The sequence below is a fragment of the Salvelinus alpinus genome, chromosome 5 (assembly GCF_045679555.1).
Source record: "Salvelinus alpinus chromosome 5, SLU_Salpinus.1, whole genome shotgun sequence".
Taxonomy (NCBI): domain Eukaryota; kingdom Metazoa; phylum Chordata; class Actinopteri; order Salmoniformes; family Salmonidae; genus Salvelinus; species Salvelinus alpinus.
This window is the reverse complement of record NC_092090.1, coordinates 68,787,683-68,808,098: the sequence shown is the minus strand read 5'-3', so window position 1 is coordinate 68,808,098 and position 20,416 is coordinate 68,787,683. Positions and strand designations below refer to the sequence as shown.

At 41.1% G+C, this 20,416-nt stretch overlaps 1 protein-coding gene and 1 long non-coding RNA gene across 2 annotated transcripts; one reads left to right on the top strand and one right to left on the bottom strand.

Moving 5' to 3' along the window:
* Nucleotides 1-7,126: 7,126 nt before the first annotated feature.
* LOC139576592 (purpurin-like) lies at nt 7,127-12,935 on the top strand. Its single transcript, XM_071402855.1, has 6 exons — nt 7,127-7,436; nt 7,782-7,900; nt 8,131-8,267; nt 11,886-11,998; nt 12,274-12,486; nt 12,618-12,935. The coding sequence occupies exons 2-6, from the start codon at nt 7,784-7,786 to the stop codon at nt 12,626-12,628; spliced, it is 591 nt and encodes a 196-aa protein (XP_071258956.1). The 5' UTR covers nt 7,127-7,436; nt 7,782-7,783; the 3' UTR covers nt 12,629-12,935.
* LOC139576593 (uncharacterized) lies at nt 12,808-18,064 on the bottom strand. The gene is made up of 4 exons (XR_011675149.1): nt 17,935-18,064; nt 13,561-13,745; nt 13,322-13,418; nt 12,808-13,174 (listed from the first exon to the last, which is right to left on the bottom strand). It is a non-coding gene; the product is annotated as an uncharacterized lncRNA (long non-coding RNA).
* Nucleotides 18,065-20,416: the final 2,352 nt, after the last annotated feature.

The window sequence follows — 20,416 nt, the reverse complement described above, 5'->3', positions numbered from 1 at the left end:
AGATAAAAAAATGTATCCAATAGCTTCACTACTTCAAAAATAAACGTTTTAATGTTTAAAGTTGACTTTTTAATGTTCCTATTTGGAACGCATAGAGAGCATAGACCAATCTGGACCATTACTGTTCAGTCTACCATACGAAAGGAACCAGAAGGTCAATGCATCTACTACGTTGTGTAGATAAAAACCTGCAAACAGGTTAGCCCCCTTTTGTCCCTTTTGTCCTGAGATGATAACAGATAATCTGATGCATTGGGGTTGTTCAACTCTTAAACCGCTCAAAGCCACTTGTGGTGTAAAATGCATACTCATCGGATAATGTGGATAGAGCAGCATATTAACATTAATAGCCTGCTCAGGAATACCCTCTATTTTGTAGATCGTCTCATCTATCGTCCACTTTTTGAATCCCCACAGGAAGCACCTATTAGGCACTGTTTTTCAAAACGTCCAACTGAAAGAAGTAAGTTGTTGTTGTCTGCATTGGGAATTGTATTCATTAAAATATATAAAATGTTGATGGACATTTTAAAGCGTCTTATTCAAGTACCTGTGTGAGGATGTGTAATATTCATCATTTGAATCTACCCTGCGAAGATTGAACATGCTTTGCAATCCATTTGGAAGTCCTATTTAAGGATTGGTGTCCCGTCCACGGGAAGGTTGAGCTAACGTAGGCTAATGTGATTAGCATGAGGTTGTAAGAAACAAAAACAAATCCCAGGACATAGACATATCTGATAGGGGCAGAAAGCTTACAGTTTTGTTAGTCTAACTGCACTGTCCAATTTACAATAGCTATTAGAGTGAAAGAATACCATGCTATTGTTTGAGGAGAGTGCACAATTATGAACTTGAAAATGTATGAATAAACCAATTAGGCACATTTGGACAGTCTTGATACAACATTTTGTATAGATATGCAAGATTTCACTGGATCACTCTAAAACTTTGCACATACAGGGCTGCCATCTAGTGGCCAAAGTCTAAATTGAGCCTGGGCTAGAATAATTAATTATGCCATTTCATTTCAAAGATGACGGTACAAAAATATACAAATAAACGTTTTTTTCTTTTCTTTCTATTATCTTTTACCCGATCTAATATGTTATATTCTCCTACATTCCTTTCACATTTCCACAAACGTCAAAGTGTTTCCTTTCAAATGGTATCAAGAATATGCATATCCTTGCTTCAGGGCCTAAGCTACAGGCAGTTAGATTTGGGTATGTCATTTTAGGCAAAAATTGTAAGAAAGTGGCAGATCCGCATAAACCTATGGTATGATACTGCTTGTGAATACACCCTAATAAGTCTTGATCTATTCCTGTCAACTTGACTAATTACTGTAATGACCAGCTCTGTCTAGTCAGCAACAAACACCATTTCTGCATTTTCTTCACTTAAATTCACAAAGTTGTAGTAAAACTAGAATAAACAAATGCATGAACCTAGGGATGAGGTCAATTATAGTTTGTCAGAAAACTTGTAATAAAATGTCAACTTAGTTGTACTTAGTATTTTATTAGGATCCGCAATTAGCTGCTTTCAAGGCAGTGGCTACTCTTCCTGGGGTCCAAACAGGAAACAAAACACAACAAATAGAATACATAAAATACATAATATACAGTACATAATACTACATAATACAATAAATCGCAAAATATAATACAAAATATGTAAAAACGTCTGTTTCTTCACAGTCCCTGTTACGCCATGTTCTTTTATCATTTTTTAAAATCTGGTTTAATTGCTAGCTTGAGTTACCTGGGGTGGCAGAGAGTTCAATTTAGTCATGGCTCTATTTATTACTGTATGTTTCCCAGCCTCTGTTCTGGACCTGGGGACTGTGAAGAGACCTCTGGTTGCATGTCTTGTGTGCAGTCTTGGTTGCAATCAAAAGTTTGGACACACCTACTATTCCAGGGTTTTTCTTTATTTGTACTATTCTCTACATTGTAGAATATTAGTGAAAACATCAAAACTATGAAATAACACACATGGAATCATGTAGTAACCAAAAAAGTGTTAAACATATCAAAATATATTTGAGATTTGAGATTCTTCAAAAGTGCCACCCTTTGCCTTGATGACAGCTTTGCACACTCTTGGCATTCTCTCAACCAGCTTCATGAGGTAGTCAACTGGATGCATTTCAATTAACAGGTGTGCCTTGTTAAAATATCATTTGTGGAATTTCTTTCCTTCTTAATGCATTTGAGCCCATCAGTTGTGTTGTAACAAGGTAGGGGTGGTATGCAGAAGATAGCCCTATTTGGTAAAAGACCAAGTCCATATTATAGCAAGAACATCTCAAATAAGCAAAGAAAAATGACAGTAAATCATTACTTTAAGACATGAAGGTCAAATCAATCTGGAAAATTTCAAAAACGTTGAAAATTTCTTCAAGTGCAGTCGCAAAAACCATCAAGCGCTATGATGAAACTAGCTCTCATGTGGACCACCACAGGAAAGGAAGACCCAGAGTTACCTCTGCTGTAGAGGATAAGTTCATTAGAGTTAACTGCACCTCAGATTGCAGCCTAAATAACTGCTCCACAGAGTTCAAGTAACAGACACATCTAAACATCAAATGTTCAGAGGAGACTGTGTGAATCAGGCCTTCATTTTCGAATTGCTGCAAAGAAACCACTACTAAAGGACACCAATAAGATGAAGAGACTTGCTTGGGCCAAGAAACACGAGCAATGGACATTAGACCGGTGGAAATCAGTTGTTTGGTCTGATGAGTCCAAATTTGGGATTTTTGGTTCTAACCGCTGGTTCTAACTGTGTCTTTGTGAGACGCCGAGTAGGTGAACGGATGATCTCTGCATGTGTGGTTCCCACCGTGAAGCATGGAGGAGGAGGTGTGATGGTGTGGGGATGCTTGCTGGTGACACTGTCAGTGATTTATTTAGAATTCAAGGCACACTTAATCAGCATGGCTTACACAGCATTCTGCAGCAATACGCCATCCCATCTAGTTTGCGCTTTGTGGGACAATCAATTGTTTTTCAACAGGACAATCACCCAAGATAGAAAGAGGAGTGGGAGGCCCCGGTGTACAACTGAGCAAAACACCAGTCTCAACATCAACAGTGAAGAGGCGACTCCGGGATGCTGGCCTTCTAGGCAGAGTTCCTCTGTCCAGTGTCTGTGTTCTTTTGCCCATCTTAATCTTTTATTTTTATTGGCCAGTCTGAGATATGGCATTTTCTTTGCAACTCTACCTAGAAGGCCAGCATCCCGGAGTCGCCTCTTCAATGTTGATGTTGAGACTGGTGTTTTGTGAGTACTATTTAATGAAGCTGCCAGTTGAGGACTTGTGAGGCGTCTGTTTCTCAAACTAGACACTCTAATGTACTTGTCCTCTTGCTCAGTTGTTTACCGGGGCGTCCCACTCCTCTTTCCATTCTGGTTAGGGCCAGTTTGCCCTGTTCTGTGAAGGGAGTAGTACACAGCGTTGCACGACATCTTCAGTTTCTTGGCAATTTCTCACATGGAATAGCCTTCATTTCTCAAAACAAGAATAGACTGACAAATTTCAGAAGAAAGTTCTTTGTTTCTGGACATTTTGAGCCTGTAATCAAACCCACAAATGCTGATGCTCCAGATGCTTTTCTTTGAAAAACAAGGACATTTCTAAGTGGCCGCAAACTTTTGAACAGCAATGCATATTCTCTAGGTATAGCCTGAATAATAACCTACGGCAGTAAACTGCTGCTTTGTTATTCCAACACTAAATTGTTTCTGTATAGAAAGTTTACATCTACTTTTCTCTGCTCTCTCACTACAGCCAGTGAAGAGTCCATTTTGAAATGAGCAGGCACTGGAAGAAGTTACTGTGAAGCTCTTCACACAGCTCCTGCAATTTTCCACTCTTTTCGTCCTGTATATACTTGGTCAAAAACTCTCCGGCGGTTATTTTATTGACGTGTGCGCTCTAACCTATAAACCCTCACTTTGAAACCAGATATAGTATGTTGTAGTTATTTACATGGCATACAAAATAATGGCTTGCTATTTGGATTCAGAACTGTAACATCACAAATGCAGTATTGTAAATTAAGTTAAATGTTTGTACACTAGTTACACAGCCTCATGACAATGTCATAAATAATACATGATAAATACATGGTAAACATTTAAATTGTTGTTCTTTCTTCATTTACCTTGCACTTGCTTCACCTTTTTCCTGACACTTGTTTTGCTATCAAGTCATGATTATACTAATCTCAGCAAAAAAAGAAACATCCTCTTACTGTCAACTGCGTTTATTTTCAGCAAACTTAACATGTGTAAATATTTGTATGAACATAATAAGATTCAACAACTGAGACATAAACTGAACAAGTTCCACAGGCATATGACTAACAGAAATTGAATAATGTGTCCCTGAACAAAGGGGAGGGGGGGGAATCAAAAGTAACAGTCAGTATCTGGTGTGGCCACCAGCTGCATTAAGTACTGCAGTGCATCTCCTCCTCATGGAATGCACCAGATTTGCCAGTTCTTGCTGTGAGATGTTACCCCACTCTTCCACCAAGGCACCTGCAAGTTCCCGGGCATTTCTGGGGAGAATGGCCCTAGCCCTCACCCTACGATCCAACAGGTCCCAGATGTGCTCAATGGGATTGAGATCCAGGCTCTTCGCTGGCCATGGCAGAACACTGACATTCCTGTCTTGCAGGAAATCACGCACAGACAGAGCAGTATGGCTGGTGGCATTGTCATGTTGGAGGGTCATGTCAGGATGAGCCTGCAGGAAGGGTACCACATGAGGGAGGAGGATGTCTTCCCTGTATCTCACAGCGTTGAGATTGCCTGCAGTGACAACAAGCTCAGTCCGATGATGCTGTGACACACCGCCCCAGACCATGACGGACCCTCCACCTCCAAATCGATCCTGCTCCAGAGTACAGGCCTCGGCGTAACGCTCATTCCTTTGACGATAAACGCGATTCCGACCATCACTCCTGTTGAGACAAAACCACTACTCATCAGTGAAGAGCACTTTTTGCCAGTCCTGTCTGGTCCAGCGACGGTGGGTTTGTGCCCTTAGGTGACGTTGTTGCCAGTGATGTCTGGTGAAGACCTGCCTTACAACAGGCCTACAAGCCCTCAGTCCAGCCTCTTTCAGCCTATTGCGGACAGTCTGAGCACTGATGGAGGGATTGTGCGTTCCTGGTGTAACTCAGGCAGTTGTTGTTGCCATCCTGTGCCTGTCCCACAGGTGTTATGTTCGGATGTACCAATCCTGTGCAGGTGTTGTTACACATGTTCTGCCACTGCGAGGACGATCAGCTGTCTGTCCTATCTCCCTGTAGCGCTCTCTTAGGCGACTCACAGTACGGACATTGCAATTTAATGCCCTGGCCACATCTGCAGTCCTCATGCCTCCTTGCAGCATGCCTAAGGCACGTTCACGCAGATGAGCAGGGACCCTGGGCATCTTTCTTTTGGTGTTTTTCAGAGTCAGTAGAAAGGCCTCTTTAGTGTCCTAAGTTTTCATAACTGTTTAAGTGTTTAAACCCTTTAAGTGTTTAAACCCTTTACAATGCAGATCTGTGAAGTAATTTCGATTTTTACGAAATGTCTTTGAAAGACAGGGTCCTGAAAAAGGGACGTTTCTTTTTTTGTTGAGTTTATTATGGAATAAGAAAAAGTTACACTTAAGAAATCTTCATCCACCAACTCAAATATATGTTAGGGTACTTTCTAAACTTTTAGAAACTATGAAACTGATATTACAAAAATTATTAAATATTGATAAAAAACAAAGTCTTACTGTCTTCGGTGTCATGGCCATGCACGTGAATACGGGGGCTGTGGTGGGTCCAACAACTGACTTCAGGGGAAGCAAACACTGTATGTGTTATGTTGGCACGGCTGAAAGGCAAAGGTGCCAAGCCACAGTAATTCAAGCTCATCCCCAATCTAAATATAAGCAGCAACAATGACAGAAGTGGTTAATTATAGCATGAGACAAAAGATTTATTTGTCAACTATGTAAATCATCCTACCTTTATTTGTCAACTATAGTGCACTATTAAAAAGTATTAATGGATGTGTTCCAATGTATTGCCTTCCTCACTGAGAAACTATTCAAATGACAGGGTCAAGACACCCATTTAACCTTGTGTTGACAACCATCTTGAAATGCGCTTCTGCAGTCTCCTGCCCAAGAACGTTTTGTCTGGGATTACAGAAGCAAGCTGGTGCAACAGACCATGTGACTTAACCCAGGGGCAGGAACATAATACCCACACAGACCTTTAAATTTCATAACACGTGTATTCTTACAACGTGTACTCTTGGGCAAGTTATTATAGACTACTGATCATGCTCTCATTTCAATGATTGGCATGTAGATTTGCATAACATAACATGATAACATTTGGATAGCATGACATTGCTTCAACTTTGAACAATAATATATTCCACGAGATATTATGCACCACAAATATATTGGCTGAAGGTGTATGGTCTTTACACAAAATTGTGTGATTACAACATCTTTATCTCTATGGAATCACTATCTGTATGATTTCTGTTGGATGTTGGGGGGGTCTTTCATGGACGAATGTATGAATGTAATTTGTGGATATTATATTTTGCTCACTTAACAGGTAAAACAATGGTAGCCCACCCACAGTTGATACAGAGTGTGAGAATATTGTCTTTGAAACAACTTGACCGAGTGGACTGAGGACACACATCTGTAGCTTACAGGCACAGTATGGCTACTTTTACACAGGCAGCCCAATTCTGATATTTTTTCCACAAATGGTCTTTTGACCAATCACATCAGATCTTTTTACATCAGATCTTCTTCAGAGCTATTCTGATTGGTCAAAAAACCAATAAGTGACAAAAAGACCAGACTTGGGCTCCCTGTGTAAATGGTAGGTTTGATTGGTACTTTTACTTCAGCTGCCCCAACTTGACATCCAGTCCCTCTATATTTATCCTTCATATTATTCAAATTCAGTTAAAAGGAAGTGATACCAACTGGTGATAAATACATGTGTAATTGATTTCCATTTAATTTGCATGTCAATAAGGAACTATCTAACAATACACTTCTGTAGCCTAAAATACACTAGTATTGCCATTCCCATGTGTAAACAGTACTTTGGCTTGGCTGAGGTGAACTAATTCCCTAGACATGTGCTTTCTTTGAGTTTAGACTATTATACACCACTGATACAATTACATAAAGCCATTTCAGTGCTGCATGGGAAAGTTCAACGGCTTACAGGATTTAGTTAACTGGATTAGTGCTAGATTTAGGACCAGAATGTGAAAATAATCAGTGAGCTCGTCTGTTCCTTGGGTATATAAGGATCCTAGACAGAAGAGAAACACAGTCGAAGAGAAACACATACCTACAACTTCATTGAAACTTCACCACTTGCTTTGTTCCATTACAGGTAAGTTTTGGAACTTTTCATGGGAATGTTGTTCAAATGTGGCTACTAATATGATTTTATCTGAAAATTTAGCTTTGTTAAATATTGTCAACGTTATCGTTTTTTATAAAATGGTTTGTAAATAGTTTTATCTGGGACCAATTTGTAGAGAAACTTTGAGAGAAGATGAGATAAACTTTGAAACGTTCCATCATAGTCAGCTTGTCAGTTTACCAAGTTAGGACATGGAATTGTTAACAATCGATTGAGAGGAATAGCTATTGTGCTCTATCAAAATAGACATGCTAATGTCACTTTAATTTGTTCTTACATGCGTATTAAATTCTACATTTCTGTCTCCTCTAGTAATGAATCTCCATATGCTCGCCCTGGTGGTGGTGCTCCTGGCGGGTCTGGAGCAGAGCTGGGCTGCCTCCTGTGTGGTGGACAGCTTCACAGTCAAGGAGGACTTTGACCCCAAGAGAGTGAGTACAGCCGACAATACACATGTTGTGTAGTACATAGTCTATAGCAGACCTACCTGCAAGGTTGTAGTACATCTATCTGTTTCATGTGTGCCAGTGCTACAGTACGCAGCTAGACAAATATTGTGACACTCTTCAGTATGCAGGAAATTATTATTGCTTAGGCTACAACAGTCCTACATGCAAGGCCCTTCAACTAACCTGTTGTTGTTTATGCGTGTGTGCTCCAGTACGCAGGGAAGTGGTACGCTCTGCAGAAGAAGGACCCTGAGGGTCTGTTCCTCCAGGACAACATCTCAGCGGAGTACACCATCGGTGACGACGGCTCCATGGTCGCCTCTTCCAAGGGCCGTGTCACACTGTTCGGGTAAGAGAGCTGGAGATTATTTCTGATGAAATGGTAATAGTCTTAGAAATGTGCCATTCCCTAGTCATTCAGTTTGTTGGACTGAAAACATAAGGCTTACCTGTACATGTTGCTCGGAATTTTATTCTAGTACTGTATCTGTGATGAGTAACTACACTGAGCAAAAATATAAACGCAACATGTAAAGTGTTGGTCCCATGTTTCATGAGCTGAAATAAAAGGTCCCTGAAATTTTCCATATGCACAAAAAACGTATTTATTTAAAATGTTGTGCACACATTTGTTTACATTCCTATTAGTGAGCATTTCTCATTTGCCAAGATAATCCATCCACCTGACAGGTGTGGCATATCATGAAGCTGATTAAACAGCATGATCATTACACAGGTGCACTTTGTGCTGGGGACAATAAAAATGTTCCGCTTTGTCACACGACATAATGCCAAAGATGTCTCAAGTTTTGATGGAGCGTGGAATTGGAATGGTGACTGCAGGAAGGTCCACCAGAGCTGTTGCCAAGTAATTGAATGTTAATTTCTCTACCATAAGCCGCGTCCAACATCGTTTTAGAGAATTTGGCAGTGCGTCCAACTGGCCTCACAACAATAGACCACGTGTTTGAAAAAGAAAAGAAAAGCAGAACCTTACAGATAATGCACGGATAATGTTGCAAGGATCCGTACACAATTCCTGGAAGCTGAAAATGGCCCAGTTCTTCCATGGCCTGTATTCTCACCAGACATGTCATCCATTGAACATGTTTGGAATGCTCTGGATCGACGTGTACGACAGCGTGGTCCATTTGCCAATATTCGGCAACTTTGCACAGCCATTGAAGAGGAGTGGAACAACATTCCGCGGGCCTCAATCAACAACCTGATCAACTCTATGCGAGGGAGATGTGTCGTGCTGCATGAGGCAAATGGTGGTCACACCAGATACTGACTGATTTCTGATCCACACTCCTACTTTAAGGTATCTGTGACCAACAAATGCATATCTGCATTCCCAGTCATGTGAAATCTGTAGATTAGGGCCTAATTTATTTATTTCAATTGACTGATATCCTTATATGAACTGAAACTCAGTAAAATCTTTGAAATTGTTGCATGTTGTGTTTATATTTTTGTTCAGTGTATATACAGTACCAGTCAAAGATTTGGACGCATCTACTCAATACATACATTTTTTTTTTTTTTTTACAATTTAGTTTTTACAAAACTATGAAATAACACATATGGAATCATGTAGTAACCATGATTCTTCAAAGTAGCCACCCTTTGCCTTGATGACAGCTTTGTACACTATCTTTGATGACAGCTTTGGCATTCTCTCAACCAGCTTCACCTGGAATGCTTTTCCAACAGTCTTGAAGGAGTTCCCGCATATTCTGAGCACTTGTTGGCTGCATTCCTTCACTCTGCGGTCCAACTCATCCCAAACCACCTCAAAGGGGTTGAGGTTGGTGATTGTGGAGGCCAGGTCATCTGATGCATCACTCTCCTTCTTGGTCAAATGGCCCTTACACAGCCTGGAGGTGTATTGGGTCATTGTCCTGTTGAAAAACAATTGATAGTCCCACTAAGCGCAAACCAGATAGGATGGTGTATCGCTTTCACAGAATTCTGTGCTCTTTAAGTGTGCCTTGAATTCAAAATAAATAACCGACGTGTCACCAGCAAAGCACCCCAACACCGTTACACCTCCTCCTCCATGCTTCACGATGGGAACAACACATGCAGAGATCATCCGTTCACCTACTCTGCATCTCACAAAGACACGTCGGTTGGAACCAAAAATCTCAAATTCAGACTCATCAGACCAAAGGAAAGATTTCCACCAGTCCAATGTCCATTGCTCATGTTTCTTGGCCCAAGCAAGTTTCTTATTATTATTGGTGCCCTTTAGTAGGGGTTTCTTTGCAGCAATTCAACCATGAAGGCCTGATTCACGCAATCTCCTCTGAACATTTGATGTCGAGATGTGTCTGAGGTGCGGTTATTTGCCAATTTCTGAGGCTGGTAACTCTAATGAACTTATCCTCTTCAGCAGAGGTAACTCTAGGACTTCCTTTCCTGTGATGGTCCTCATCAAATCAAATTTTATTAGTCACATGCTCTGAATACAACAGGTGTAGAACTAACAGTGAAATGCTTACTTACGAGCCCCTAACCAACAATGCAGTTTAAAAAAATACGGATAAGAATAAGAAATAAAAGTAACAAGTAATTAAAGAGCAGCAGTAAAATAACAATAGCGATACTATATAAAGGGGGTACTGGTACAGAGTCAATGTGCGGGGGCACCGGTTAGTTGAGGTAATATATACATGTAGGTAGAGTTATTAAATTGACTATGCATAGATGATAACAACAGAGAGTAGCAGCAGTGTAAAAAAGGGGGGGGGGGGCAATGCAAATAGTCTGGGTACCAATTTGATTAGGTGTCCAGGAGTCTTATGGCTTGGGGGTAGAAGCTGTTTAGAATCCTCTTGGACCTAGACTTAGCGCTCCGGTACCGCTTGCCATGCAGTAGCAGAGAGAACAGTCTATGACTAGGGTGGCTGGAGTCTTTGGCAATTTTTATGGCCTTCCTCTGACACAGCCTGGTATAGAGGTCCTGGATGGCAGGAAGCTTGGCCCCAGTGATGTACTGGGCCGTTCGCACTACCCTCTGTAGTGTCTTGCGGTCGGAGGCAGAGCAGTTGCCATACCAGGCAGTGATGCAACCAGTCAGAATGCCCTCGATGGTGCAGCTGTAGAACCTTTTGAGGATCTGAGGATCCATGGCAAATATTTTCAGTCTCCTGAGGGGGAATAGGTTTTGTCATGCCCTCTTCACAACTGTTTTTGGTGTGCTTGGACCATGTTAGTTTGTTGGTGATGTGGACACCAAGGAACTTGAAGCTCTCAACCTGCTCCACTGCAGCCCTGTCGATGAGAATGGGGGCGTGCTCGGTCCTCTTTCTCCTGTGGTCCACAATTATCCCCTTTGTCTTGATCATGTTGAGGGAGAGGTTGTTGTCCTGGCACCACACGGCCAGGTCTCTGACCTCCTCCCTATAGGAGAGCCAGTTTCATCATAGCGCTTGATGGTTTTTGCAACTGCATTTGAAGAAACTTTCAAAGTTCTTGAAATGTTTCAGATTGACTGACCTTCATGTCTTAAAGTAATGATGGTCTGTCGTTTCTCTTTGCTTATTTGAGCTATTATTGCCATAATATGGACTTGGTCTTTTACCAAATAGGGCTATCTTCTGTAGAAGGAAAGAAATTCCACATATTATCTTTTAACAAGGCACACCTGTTAATTGAAATGCATTCCAGGTGACTACCTCATGAAGCTGGTTGAGAGGATGCCAAGAGTGTGCAAAGCTGTCATCAAGGCATAGGGTGGCTACTTTGAAGAATCTTAAATATAAAATATATTTTGATTTGTTTAACACTTTTTTGGTTACTACATGATTCCATGTGTGTTATTTCATAGTTTTGATGTCTTCACTATTATTCTACAATGTAGAAAAATAAAGAAAAACCCTTGAATGAGTAGGTGTTCTAAAACTTTTGACTGGTACTGTATATTATAATAGCTTTTTCCACCATTGACATCCATCTTCAGATTCTGGGTTGTGTGCGCTGACATGGCTGCCCAGTACACTGTGCCTGACTCTGCCAACCCTGGAAAGATGTTCATGAACTACCAGGGCCTGGCCAGCTATCTGTCCAGCGGAGGTACATTTTCTGAATATATATATATATATATGCCATTTAGCCAACGCTTTATCCAAAGCGACTTAGTTATGCGTGCATACATTTTTATGTGTAGGTGGCCCTGGAATCCACAATCCTGGTGTGGCAAGTGCCATGCTCTACCAACTGAGCACTACAAGACCACAATATAGCCTTATAGACAATACGCCTATACACTTACAGGCACAGAGACACATCATTAACAACCAACAGTAAGCCACCCTCGAGACTCACAGTATACTCTCCTCTTTTCTCAGGTGACAACTATTGGGTGATTGACACCGACTATGAAAACTATGCCATCACCTATGCCTGCCGTACCCTGAAGGACGATGGAAGCTGTGAGGATGGTTACTCCCTTATCTTCTCTCGTAACCCCCGTGGCCTGCCCCCAACCATCCAGAGGAGCATTCGCGCCAAGCAAGAGGAGATCTGCATGGCCGGACAGTTTGAGCCCGTGCTGCAGTCTGGTACGTGTCCAATGACATTTTATTAATAAAGCCCTTCCTACATCAAGTCATAAAGTGCTTTTTTTGGATGGTCTATGTCCTAGAAGTTTATGCCCCACCTGACCCTGTTTTTCATTCCCTCTCCTCAACAGGAGCTTGCTAAACGTCTACCCCAAAGGAACTTGTGCTGCCAAAGGATCCCTACTGGCTTGGACAGAGACACCTACTGACGACTGAAGAGGGAAATTGCATACAAATGATTTTTTTATGAAAATAATTCTATGCCCCCTTAAATAAAAGGGCATGACACCTGCACCAACCCAATCACTTAAATTGATTTAGAAAAATTTATTGAATGTGGTGTACTGTACATCACAGAATTACCAAAATCAATATTAACACCACAGTGTTGTTTCACTCATTCACTGTTCATCAGTTCGTGTTGGCGACAATAAAAACATTGAAAAAAACTTTGCGTTGTCAGTGACTTTGTGAATACATTGTCCATGGACATGAGCATTCTAATGTTATCCCTCTGATGAGCTTTAAAAAAGGTTCAAGATAGTTAAAAAATTCACAAAGCTTTTACTTATTGAATGTGAAATTTCAAAATATTTATAAATATATTAGAGAACTCCACCTCAAACGTCTTAATGCATTTACAAATAAAACAGAACACGTCCTTAATTTCTTCATCCTCATCACCACACTAGAAGGAGATCAATAAAATAGAGTTAGGGTATTGATGATTTAACAGTACAGTATGAAAATACCATCTGGAGAAATATAATACAAATTAATCAGTAAGAAGTGGATTATACTGTCATCACAAACCATGTGAGATGGTGGCACTGACCTGGTTTGGCCTGGCCTTGCTCATACATACACATGAGCTCATGCAGGGTTAGGATGCCCTCCACATGAAAGGGCAGTGGTCCATCCACCTGAAGATCCTGGAGTCAAATCAACACAATAATTTCAGCTCAGCTATAAATACCAGAGTTAATTCCATAGTAACTGACCATGGTCATACATTGCTGTCATTCAGAATTAAGAGGATAATGTTATGTGATTTTGACTGAAATACAAACTTACATGTTGAGAGTAAGATCAGTTATTTCAGAGGGTGTTTGGAAGAAGGTGTTTTTCTTCATGTACTTCCATGTTCCTCATCTGTCTGAATTTCTCTGGTGTGGGGTAGTCTAGGCTGCCCATGTTCTGCCACATCTGGGACAGGCTGGTAACATTGTTGTCCAGGTAATATGTTATATACACAAGTCCTGAAATCAAAATCACAATCATGAAACATCTGAAGTTGAAGCATGAAGTTGAAGACTAACTCTATTGCTCATCTATTAACAAGGGTCAGATCCAATACAGTATACAGTATGTCAACATAATGTCAACACAGTATGTCAACATAGTGTAAAATGAGTTCTAACAAGTTTTAATCTGAACTGCAATTTCTTTTTGCAACATAAAAAAATACTTAAAGTTCAGTACATACATGCATATGAAGAAAGACAATTAAAGTCCTGATTTGGAGACAGATTCAGTACCGACTAAATTATCCATATACAGAGAAACAAGGAAGAAGGCTACAGGAAAGGTGATGGAGGAAAAGAAACAGAAAACGTCAGTGAGCAGCGCACTGGTCTCACTGGAGACGCAAGGCCACACGGGTTGGCAACCACACTACTCTTCCCATTATACCAGTGCAGGTGAAGGTATTCAATTCGAACAAAGCCCCTTCCTATATCCAGGAAGCAGTGCAAGCTTCTGCACTAAAGCTTTAAAAAGAAAGTTGTATGTGAAGGAGGATAAAAAACAGAATCTTTCTGCGTACTATGGGACAATAAAAAACAGTCAACAGCTCCATTGTGACTGGCTTCGAAGTATGCAGTCTAGAAGGTAAAGAATTCATTGAACTACCAGAGTTGTACACCCAAGGCAAAATCCTGGTCATGAAAAAGCATATCCCGACTCAAGAAGCAGTAAAGAAGTGGAGTTATCTGAAATAGGTTCAGTAATCTCAAATCTCACATTGACATTGAACTGCTAATTGGGATAAATGCACCAACATTTATGGAACCGTGGAAGGTGATTAACAGGTGTTAAGGAAGTGATGTCAGTCAGAATCTTGAGTACAGGATGACAGTGCGTATGTTTTGGGGCCTTATCCAGTTGTGATAGTTATGCTCCGAAGAAGACTGCATAAGATAACAAGAGCAGCTTCTCAGCTGAAGCAGTTGACACCATCAAAGACAACTTCTATGTAGATGACTGCTTGAAGTCTGTACCAACTGAAGGGCAAGCCATAGTACTGTGCGAAGAACTCAAGAATGTCACTTGATGAAATGGATCAGCAACAAACCACTCTGTGTTGGCCTTGATTCAAGAGGCAGAGAGTCAAGGAGGTGAAGAACCTCGACTCAGACAAAGAAATCCTCCCTTTAGAATGAGCCCTGAGGGTTCAGTGGTGTGTAGAAGAGGAAACATTCAAGTTTCAAGTGGCCATGAATAATCAATCCTTTACCAGGAGAGGTATTCTGTGTACTGTTAGTTCTGTGTACGATCTGCTTGGATTTCTAGCTCTGTTCATATTCATCACAAAGCACATCCTGCAGGAGTTATGTAAGCTTAACTATGGATGGGATGATGAAATTCCAGAGGCCTGCATCCAATCATGGCAAAGATGGCTAGTAGACCTACAGCAGAGTGAGGCCTTCAGCAACAACAGGTGCATCAAGCCAATGAACTTTTGACAGATCAAGTCAGCCCAACTGTACCACTTCTGTGATGCAAGTGAATCAGGGTACTGCAACATAAGCTACCTGAGACTGACCAATTCTGAAGATCACGTGCATTTAGCTTTCATAATGGGAAAGGCAAGAGTAGCACCGTTGAAACAGATGACAATCCCAAGAATGGAACTTGCTGCAGCAGTGCTAACAGTGCTAACAGTGCGTGTTGAAAGAGTGCTAACTACAGAGCTACAGCTTACACAGGAGCAGTGGAGGCTCCTCAGAGGAGGAAGGGGAGGACCATCATATAAATTGTAAAACATTTAAAAAGTTATCCTTTTTAAGTAAATCTATACTAAATATAATTGATTAAAACACACTATTGTGCAATGAAGGTCTGCAGTAGCTTCAACAGCACTCTGTAGGGTAGCACCATGGTGTAGCCGGAGGACAGCTATCTTCCGTCCTCCTCTGGGTACATTGATTTCAATACAAAACCTAGGAGGCTCATGGTTCTCACCCCATTCCATAGACTTACACATTAATTATGACAAATTCCGGAGGACGTCCTCCAAACTTTCAGAGCTCCTGCAGCATGAATCAACATCTTGTGCACCCAATCAAAGGATCAGAGAATGAATCTGGTAGTGAAATCATAAGCTACAGCTAGCTAGCACTGCAGTGCATACAATGTGGTGTTTAGTTGACTCAAAGAGAGAGAAAGACAACAGTTGAACAGTTTTTAACAAATAGATTTTTTCCAAAATGAAGGAGAAGAGAGAGATATTGTCATTTTTTTCACATTCAGTTTCACTTACTTAGCTCGCAAATGCAGCTAGCTAGTTTAGCCTACTCAAACACCCTGCTCAAACAGAGGGATGCTCTGTTAGCTCGCTGGCTATGACTATCCAACACAACACTGGAACTCTTCCAAGTCAAGGTAAGCTTTTGGTATTATTAATTTGTTGCCACCGGGGCCCGCTGGTGTGAGTGCTAAACTGCTTACTAACTTTACTGTACCCTAACTTTACTGTATGATTGTGAAAGGAGGAGAGCGTATAGATGCGAGACGGAATACAACGTGGCTGCTATGCAAGTGAACAGTGTTTACGTGTGATCAGGGGTGTATTCATTCCACAGATTCTGTGGAAAAATGTTTCTTAAACAGAACCAAATGGAACAAAATGGGGATAAACATACTCTCGTTTGCAACTGTTGGACAAATGATAACACTCTATATCAGCTAGATGCAGGCAAGAGTATGCAAGGTGGTATTGAATGTGTCACTGTCTGTCCATGTATCACTGTCTGTCCCCTCAAATTTTTATCTCGACCTGTGTGCACCTTCGTTGCAAACTTTCATTCATGGGCTAGGTTGTAGAAATCTCATGGGTATAGGGATAATTTGAGTATCATGTAGTAGCCTAAACCTATCGCTGTTACATTGAACTGGGTGAATGGAATATGAATGACAGTCATCCAATATGCTCATGTGAAGAAGAAAAAAAAAATCCTCCCTCACATTAAATGGCACTGACCGCCACTGCACTGGAGAAATGTACATTTTGGACAGACAGTGAATCTGTCTTGAAATACATGAAGAACAGACCCAAAAAATTCAGACATTTGTGGCAACCCATGTAAGCACCATCAGAGAACTGTCAGATGTCACGCAGTGGAGACATGTTAAGACCAACGTCAACCCTGCAGACCATGCCTCAAGTGGTATGGCAGCTAATGCCTTACTGAAGTGTTAGCGTTGGAGCAGTGGTACACTCTTTCTCCAAATGCGATTATATTGGAGACAGCTTTATAGCAGTGCATGTAATCTATTAATTTACTTTTATAGTATTTCTAAGTAGCAGCTATATCAGTCAGGGAACTAATTATTCTCACTTTATGATAGAACATAGATTTTTCTGCGTGACTGTGGCGCTCCACCTGAATTGTTAGGATTTTCTTGTAATCACAACAAAACTACTTATTTTGCTCAAATATAGATTGAATTAAACTGTTTTTTTTTATGGGCCTGGCTGAGAATAGAACATTCACTGCTGTAAAGCTGTCTCCAATTTAATCGCATAGTTTACACAGACCCACCACGGACCTTTGACAAATACATCTCTGTGTGAAAAGACATCCAATGGTCTGGTTTGTCAACGAACTCAATCAATGTATTCCAAACATTGGTGGTAACCAGATTATGCCAATAATTTAGGTAGCCTAGTAAACGATTTGTAAACGTTTGTAATCCTACCGGTGTGTCTGATTTTAACAATTTTCCTAACCTTAACCTCATTCACCTAATCTGCTATGTTAGTTAGTCTAACCTGCCACGTTAGTTATCTTAACCTGCTATGTAAACAAAGCTTATAAATGGCGACAAATCATCAATTGAGAGCATGCTGTCGAGCTGTATCACCGCCTGGTGATATCCAGATCCAGAGGGAGGGTTTGAGGGGGTTGTGGGGCAGCTGGGGCTTGAGGAGGGGGTTGGTTGACTTTTGATAGGGTCTGTTTTATCTCAGTCATCAAGAGACGAAAGTCCTGTCCCTATAAAACAACCCCCGACCTGTCAGTTTGTAATCCACTCATCCAGAAAACATAACAGTATAAAAGCAGTGTAAATGTACTGCCTATGTCCGTGTCCGTGTGCAACACCCCCTCAAAATATATATATTTTTGTTGCTTTAACTGCAGCGAGGAAAATTTTATATTGCCTTACCTCTTCACTATCACGTGCAGATCGTGCCACTCTTTCATGTTTCTCATCTGGCACCGCACTTACCGGGGCAGTACAACATGTAACAAGAAGTCCCAGAAACACGACTATGCCTTTCATCCTTACAGCTTCAGAAACCTGTTCAGATGAAATCCATACTCATAAGAATGTGTCGGATGCATTTCATTAGGATTTCATTTTGTTAAAAGAAAAAGAAAAATCATAAAAATACAATGCCTTTTTTTGTAGTTAATCCTTATATGATAAATCAAGTGAACTTGAATTCACAAGACAAAAATAATAAACCTAACAATGTTAATTATAATAGAAATGAGGAGTATTATCTTACCTTGGAGAGGAGTCATATTATTCTTAAATCCCCGAATTGCCTAAACCAACCTAGACTTAATATAAATGCTTCTGTAGCTGTTTGATCATCCAATCAGAACTGTTTACATCAACGTTTATCAAACATTGCTTAAAAATGAGGAACAAAAATATTTCCAAACAGATCATTTAATTGCAAAGGAACCGCATTGGCCTATGAGTCATACACAGCACTGTAGAGCAATAGCCATAAACACGTTGTGCAAAAATGACCGTACAAGAAACCAAAACCTTTGATTACATGTCTCAATTGTTCCAATACAACACCACCCGAACCATAGAGACGTACATACAGTGGGGAGAACAAGTATTTGACACACTGCCGATTTTGCAGGTTTTCCTACTTACAAAGCATGTAGAGGTCTGTAATTTTTATCATAGGTACACATCAACTGAGAGAGACGGAATCTAAAACAAAAATCCAGAAAATCACATCGTATGACTTTTAAGTAATTAATTTGCATTTTATTGCATGACATAAGTATTTGATACATCAGAAAAGCAGAACTTAATATTTGGTACATAAACCTTTGTTTGCAATTACAGAGATCATACGTTTCCTGTAGTTCTTGACCAGGTTTGCACACACTGCAGCAGGGATTTTGGCCCACTCCTCCATACAGACCTTCTCCAGATCCTTCAGGTTTCGGGGCTGTCGCTGGGCAATACGGACTTTCAGCTCCCTCCAAAGATTTTCTATTGGGTTCAGGTCTGGAGACTGGCTAGGCCACTCAAGGACCTTGAGATGCTTCACTCCTTAGTTGCCCTGGCTGTGTGTTTCGGGTCGTTGTCATGCTGGAAGACCCAGCCATGACCCATCTTCAATGCTCTTACTGAGGGAAGGAGGTTGTTGGCCAAGATTTCGCAATACATGGCCCCATCCATCCTCCCCTCAATACGGTGCAGTCGTCCTGTCCCCTTTGCAGAAAAGCATCCCCAAAGAATGATGTTTCCACCTCCATGCTTCACGGTTGGGATGGTGTTCTTGGGGTTGTACTCATCCTTCTTCCTCCAAACACGGCGAGTGGAGTTTAGACTAAAAGGCTCTATTTTTGTCTCATCAGACCACATGACCTTCTCCCATTCCTCCTCTGGATCATCCAGATGGTCATTGGCAAACTTCAGACGGGCCTGGACATGTGCTGGCTTGAGCAGGGGGACCTTGCGTGCGCTGCAGGATTTTAATCCATGACGGCGTAGTGTGTTACTAATGGTTTTCTTTGAGACTGTGGTCCCAGCTCTCTTCAGGTCATTGACCAGGTCCTGCCGTGTAGTTCTGGGCTGATCCCTCACCTTCCTCATGATCATTGATGCCCCACGATGTGAGATCTTGCATGGAGCCCCAGACCGAGGGTGATTGACCGTCATCTTGAACTTCTTCCATTTTCTAATAATTGCGCCAACAGTTGTTGCCTTCTCACCAAGCTTCTTGCCTATTGTCCTGTAGCCCATCCCAGCCTTGTGCAGGTCTACAATTTTATCCCTGATGTCCTTACACAGCTCTCTGGTCTTGGCCATTGTGGAGAGGTTGGAGTCTGTTTGATTGAGTGTGTGGACAGGTGTCTTTTATACAGGTAACGAGTTCAATCAGGTGCAGTTAATACAGGTAATGGGTGGAGAACAGGAGGGCTTCTTAAAGAAAAATTAACAGGTCTGTGAGCGCCGGAATTCTTACTGGTTGGTAGGTGATCAAATACTTATGTCATGCAATAAAATGCAAATGAATGACTTAAAAATCATACAATGTGATTTTCTGGAATTTTGTCTCTCACAGTTGAAGTGTACCTATGATAAAAAATGACAGACCTCTACATGCTTTGTAAGTAGGAAAACCTGAAAAATTGGCAGTGTATCAAATACTTGTTCTCCCCACTGTATATAGTACCCGTTCTTGGAACTGCATTCTTGTCCTGCCCCCCTCCGCTATAGGCAACCCTCTATCCTCCTTAGTGCAGTATGCTCACACCCATGGGAATATTTCATTTGAAAATAATGTTTGAATGAGGTAAAGATGGGCTGTATTAAAAAAGATCCAACTCATGAAACATTTTCCCAGCTTCATCTATAACACCAGGGAATTGGAAAGTTCTGGATGCTA

What these genes read in the sequence shown, in the direction of transcription:
- LOC139576592 (XM_071402855.1), top strand. Translation starts at nt 7,784, where the DNA reads ATGAATCTCCATATGCTCGCCCTGGTGGTGGTGCTCCTGGCGGGTCTG. An exon ending in GGCCGTGTCACACTGTTCGG is followed by an intron (nt 8,268 to 11,885) that starts GTAAGAGAGCTG and finishes ATCCATCTTCAG; the next exon opens with ATTCTGGGTTGTGTGCGCTG. An exon ending in CAGCTATCTGTCCAGCGGAG is followed by an intron (nt 11,999 to 12,273) that starts GTACATTTTCTG and finishes CTCTTTTCTCAG; the next exon opens with GTGACAACTATTGGGTGATT.